The following is a 6,009-nucleotide window of genomic DNA, read 5'->3' as shown; positions in this document are numbered from 1 at the left end:
GGGATCTTTCCACCGTAACTGCCTTTGCTCCTCGACCCTCCGTAGCGCTTCGTGCGAGACCCAGCCTTGTACAGCTCTATATACAGCCTTGTCAAGCTCGAGAGGCGTACGAATCTGCTGCTTTGCTTGGTTGGACCGTAACTCGGCGAGCTGGTTGTTTAATGCAAGCCGAATCGCCTTCCACGCTTCGAAGAGGTCGGAAGTCGACCTCCGGAGGTAAGACTTGAGGAGCGCGTGAATCCCTTCAACACGGGAAGTAGCCGTGTTCCCAAAATGAGCCTGCTGGTCGACCCACGCAGCAACAAGCTTCTCTTTGTATGGTAGAAGCCATGTCTCCTTAATATACCCGACCTGTTCGAGGTTCGTTAAGGCATACTTCCTCTCGAACTCCTTAAGGCGCTCCTCGTACGTCTCTTTAGTTGGCGAGCTGAGAATTGAGAACCAAAAAGCGTAGAACTCTCCCCATTCCTCGGCTGTCTGGATAACAGGCTGGCACCGCGCGAGGACTGCCTTATTTGCGTGCCAAACGCAAAGAAACGTCGTCGACGGAAAGAGAGTTGAAGCCGCGTTCATGACTGCCAGGCACCGGTCTGTCAAAATGACTGACGGGAAGACTCCGCTACACTGCTCGTACAATGTCTTTAACCGCTCGAGGGCCCGAAAAGGCCCTCGGGAGGGAGGCAGTCGTCTGGGAAGGTGGCCATTGTAGTGCTTTTGGTGTTGACTTTGGTATTGACTTTGGTGTTTACTTTGGCGCGGGGCAACGCTGCGTTAGATGCATTTTTGGTTTATGTAAGCAGATTTGGGATTACATAATACGCACATGGATGTGCGCCTAGTGGGAGCCTTCAACGGGGGCGCCCACTAGACTCACGGGTCCGTGTCGCTTAGCTAAGCACAACGAATATCTAAGCACTCAAAAAATGCATCTAACGCGGCCACCGCCCCCGCTCCACCAACACCACTGTCATTGCCATCATCGCCAGCGTCCACTACAGTACATCTGAATACCGCAAAGGGCATGCCCTCGACGTCCTTGTGTGGCCAACTGCGTGGCACCTTGTACACTTGCTTGGAGCCCGACGGGGCTGCACTGCCTGGACCTTGGCCTCAACTACCTCGAACTGGCTGGGCTCCCGCTTAGTACTTGATCTTGGGAGTGAGCTTTGGGTCCGAATTGGCTCAATGCGCTGGCGAGGCTCAAGGAGTAGTTGCGGAGCTCCCTCGCGCTTTAGATGCCAGTGCGAATGGAAGTGGTTGAGAAGAAGAGGCTCGCCTTGACGAGCATCTAATACGTGTAAGCATGGGAGCCCATATACTCGAGAGAAAGTGCCTGTACAATTCGGGGATGGAGGGGGGTCCCTCTTCGCGAGTAACCTCCGTTGCTCCTCAATTTTCCTTAATGCCTCATGCGACACCCATCCTTGTACAGCTCTGTATAAAGTCCCTGAGAGCTCAAGAGGTGTTCGGGTCTGTTGCTTCGCCTGGGTTGACTGCAACTCGGAGAGTTGGTTGAGGAGGGCGAGGCGAATCGCTTTCCAGGCTTCAAAAAGGTCGAATTTCGATCTCTTGAAGTACGACTTGAGAAGCGCATGAATCCCCTCAACTCGCGAGGTAGCTGTATTGCCAAAATGAGTCGATTGGTCGACCCAAGCGCGTACGAGCTTCTCCTTAAACGGAATAAGCCACGTAGCCTTAATGTACCCGACTTCCTTAGAGTGCTCGGGAATATACTTTTGCTGGAACTCGGAAAGGCGTCTGGTATACTCTTCCTCGGTGGGCGAGTCGATAATCGAGTGCCAAGAGCTGTAGAATTCCTTCCACTTCTCGGCCTCCGAGAATGATGGCTGGCATCGGGCGAGGACTGCCTTATTTGCGTGCCAGAGGCAGAGGAGCACTGCAGCAGAAGGGAAGAGCGTGGAAGCTGCATTGATAAGTGCAAGGCAGCGGTCTGTAAGAATGATAGACGGGAGAGCAGTGTTGCATTGCTCGTAAAGCGACCTCAAGCGCTCAAGCGCCCATATATAGTCTTCTTCTGTCTCGCCGCTAAGAAATGCAAACGCGATACAGAAAGACCGCTGAGTCGCGTCGACACCGATCATATCGAGGAGAGGCATACCGTACTTGTTCGTCTTGTACGTGCAGTCGAGAAGGAGGAGGTCAGGGTATGCTCGAAGATAGCTAAGAGAGTCGGGATGCGCAAAAAGGACTGCTGTAACTCGGCCATCGGGTGCGAACTGAATGCGACTCCAAAAGCCCTCCTTGTCGAGTCGATTGGCTAGCGCATGAATTGCACTCTGACCTTCGCATGCATCTCGACGTACATTTGCAATCCGGTTGTAGATGTCTTGCCTTGTAGCTAGCGAGCCGCTCTGCCGTACGAGTGTCTGGATCTCTTTTGGCGAGATACCAGCTTCAGAAAAGCTTGCAAGCTGTGATGTCCCTCCAGAGAGTTGCCGATGAACTGGATGGGCGGATGGGTGCTGGCTTGGCTCATGGTTATGTGCGGCAAAGCGTTGATCAGAACGATGCTATAGAGCCTAGCCGCCGTCTGTCGTCTCTTTTGCTATAACTGAAAAAGGGCAATTCGTCTTCCGAGTTGTCGTTCTTTGACGCTCCCCGCCGCGTGGAGGATCACCAGATCAATTGCATGCGTAGATGACAGTTGAGGTGCCATTTTTCTCTTTCGTCGACCTTAGAGTCGTAAAAGCGTAGCCTCTCGGCTTCGCCCACGCATTGATTGACTCGAATAAGGCTTGTCGAGACTCGAAATAGCGTTCGGGAGGAAGGCAGTCGCCTGGGAAGGTGGCCAAAGTGATGGCGCTGGCTGTGGTGCGGGCGCGGAAAAGTGGCCGCGTTAGATGCATTTTTTGAGTGCTTAGATAATCGTTGTGCTTAGCTAAGCGACACGGACCCGTGAGTCTAGTGGGCGCCTTCAACGGGGCTTTGATTACGTAAGGTGCAATTACATTGCAACGGAGGGGTGTCGTTGATGGGAGTGTAATTGATCCGGACCTTGGGGCTTTCTTATTCGAAAGGAGAGTCCTAGAGGTTCTGTGTGACGGGTACCACCCAAGGTCTGGTCAGCTCGCACATACAGATCGATATTGCTACAACGAGAGCAAGAGCTAAAATGACAGGAATGGGCGTGCAACCAGACCTTAAGTACTGGAGCAGAGGCCTATGCGTAAGCATGACCATAGACGTATGATCAGACCCCATGACGTATGCATAACCGCAAGCATATGACATAACCATGAGAACAGCAACGGGGAATCCCGTGACAACAGCGGTGTAGGAATAATAATGAGTATCTCTAATCGTACGGGGTCGCCAACCTAATTGTGCGGGGTCCGCACAGACCACCTGCACGAGGCCACTGCAGGTGCAGGGCTCATGAGACCCGTTACAAGCAGGTGCGAAGGTTCACCCCTCTCCACCACCACTACCTCGTCGGTTACCACGCAACTGAGCGCGATCTGAAGCTATTCAGAAGCCTCTAAACGCACTAGAGGAATACCGTTGCATTATCATTAGTACACCATACTACCATCCACCCAACCCCCCACCCCCGCAACCAATCCGCCAAGATGGCTGACGACGGCGGCGGCGGGGCTCGCGGGCTCGGGGGACTACAGGAAGACGGGGAAGAGGTCGGGGACGAGGAAGAGGTCGCGGACGGGGACGAGGCCAGCAAAACAGAGTAGAGGAGACCCAAGGTGGTACAGGTCCTGAGTCTGGCGCAGCCATACAGCTCGGGACGCCAGCGCCGGACACCCCCTTGGCTAGTTGACAGATAGGAATGGATGCCTGATTTCCCTGCGATAGATCCCCACGGCCCCAATTCCCATTATCCCAAACCCATTTCCGGAAGGCGGTGGGTGCGGACCCCGTACAATTAGGTTGGCGACCCCGTACAATCAGAGATACTCATAATAATATATTATTATTCCTACACCGCTGTGCCCTAGGGCGTGCCGGACCTTCAACAACTTACTATACAGGAAAACCGCGCCCTCGTGGCCCGGGTGAAAAACCCATATCGACAATCAAGGAAACGATTGTGATGGGCTGAGCCCATGATGGCCTCGGCAACCCTCGGCCGTGGTATCATGATAACGTCATCCTGAGGCAGGCAGTGTCTGTGTGTTCCGGAGCATATAAGAGCTGCCCTGTCTTCCTGTCATCTAGTTCTCTCTTTTCTTCTTCTTTCTCCATTCGAGGCAAACTCGTAGAGTCGTCACCAGCTAGTTGCAATATACTCCTGGGACCGTTACAACGATCAGTGTGCGATCCTGCAAATACGAAGTGGGAAGGCCTCTTGGCCTTCGAAGGAAAGACTCATAATAATATATCATTGCGCTCAAGGACACAGTCGTCCCGTCCGTCCATCCGCATACCCGAGAAACGTGACAAACCGAAAAGGATATCATAGTTATCTATCTCCTTACTGGCGAGTATATCCGAAACAGCGACAAAACTTCGAAATCCCATCACTCATCTCAATCCGACCTTCGATGTTCTTGGAGGATTTCTCGCAAAGCCTTTCTATTTGATCATAGGCACCCCCCTAACAATTCTCAGGGTTGACCTAGGAAAACGGCCGTGAACTGTGCAAACATAACAAATGCCAGCAGCTCCTAGGCTCTAGCCTTAGGCTCCAAGTATCCCAATCAGCATCCGTCTTTCTGTGATACAGATCTCAGAGCCCGCAATTGTATCGTCGGATCGCCAGCAGTTGTCAAAGACAATTCCCGCAGTGCGAGCGATGTCGTTGCTAAGGAGTTGCGTTCATTATTATAGTTCCGCCGAACGAGACGAAGACGACAATTATTAATAGCATAACTCACCAGTTTACCGACTGGGGAATCTGGGTTCCTCGACTCGCTTGAATCTGTGCGCCACCAATGCGGCACATCTGAATAGCGGGCCCTGTTCAGTAATGTTAGTTACTCCATAGCAGGGCCCATCCAATGAATTGGGGTTGAACTTACGGTCCGCTGGAATGCCGCAGTTGATGCCGCTTTGGCCCTTGCGGGCAAGGTAGTCAACACAGGCTGCAGCATCCCGCCCCTGGATAAAGATAGCATGAACGCGTTAGCATCAAGTCCGCCCTACCAAAAGGTATTCATAACACAGCGAAGGAGACCCCGTACAGGTGCGCGTTTCCAACCGTCCTGATCGCACCATGCCCTCTTCTGAAGGCCAGCTGCGGAGCCAATTATGTCAGCGGCGCGGGCAGCTGCGACGGCCTCGTCGACCGTGAGAGCCGCGTCGGGGTTGGTGATGATGTCCTCAACCCACTGCGCAAAAGAGAACGTTGTTGGAGATGTTGCGGCAGGGACTGCAGCGACCGATGCCGCCATGGCCAGGGCAAGTAGGGGAATAGCTGTTTTGACCATTTCGACGGGTCTCTTGGCCTTGAGTTGGACTTGAGGTTTGGGAAGCGGCTGAGAGTAGGTAACGGCGGGAACTTCCCTACTATAAATACCTCAATCATAGGTACTCTGCAGCGTGGCCCTGAACCGTTGACCGCGTCCGAGTCCGGTTAAGTTCGAGCCTTTTATTTGACGTCTCCCTGCCTTTTTTTTATCAATTCCCCCTGTACTTTACTTAGCCCATTCCAGATTCCCAGCCACACCAGCATTTTGTAATAATCACTACCAATCATCATGGTACACCGAATTTTAACGTTGATTCAGTTAACGTGATCCACCATTGACTCGGACACCCCATTGACTCGGACACATTTTCCCCCACCATAACCACCCAACTTCAACACGCGTTTTCTCTACCACAACAATGTCCGACAGCTTCCCAGAAAACCGAGTTCTTCTCGCGATCAATGCGATTCGATCAACACCGCGCTTGAGTATCCGACGCGCCGCAGAGATATACAATGTCCCCAAGTCGACAATTGCAGATAGAATGAAGGGAAAGATCGCGAAGTCCGACAGCTATCACGGCCGTTCGAATTTGACGAAGATCGAAGAGGAGGCGATTGTTCAA

General features: G+C 52.7%; 1 protein-coding gene across 1 annotated transcript; it reads right to left on the bottom strand.

Moving 5' to 3' along the window:
* Positions 1–4,639: 4,639 nt before the first annotated feature.
* N657DRAFT_649168 (uncharacterized protein) lies at positions 4,640–5,411 on the bottom strand. Its single transcript, XM_062793669.1, has 5 exons — positions 5,157–5,411; positions 5,000–5,073; positions 4,965–4,968; positions 4,851–4,933; positions 4,640–4,777 (listed from the first exon to the last, which is right to left on the bottom strand). Exons 1-5 carry the CDS (start codon positions 5,400–5,402, stop codon positions 4,654–4,656), a joined length of 531 nt encoding a protein of 176 aa, XP_062644153.1. The 5' UTR covers positions 5,403–5,411; the 3' UTR covers positions 4,640–4,653.
* Positions 5,412–6,009: the final 598 nt, after the last annotated feature.

Source organism: Parathielavia appendiculata (assembly GCF_033297405.1).
Source record: "Parathielavia appendiculata strain CBS 731.68 unplaced genomic scaffold N657scaffold_17, whole genome shotgun sequence".
Classification (NCBI taxonomy): domain Eukaryota; kingdom Fungi; phylum Ascomycota; class Sordariomycetes; order Sordariales; family Chaetomiaceae; genus Parathielavia; species Parathielavia appendiculata.
This window is presented reverse-complemented; position numbering and strand designations above follow the sequence as displayed.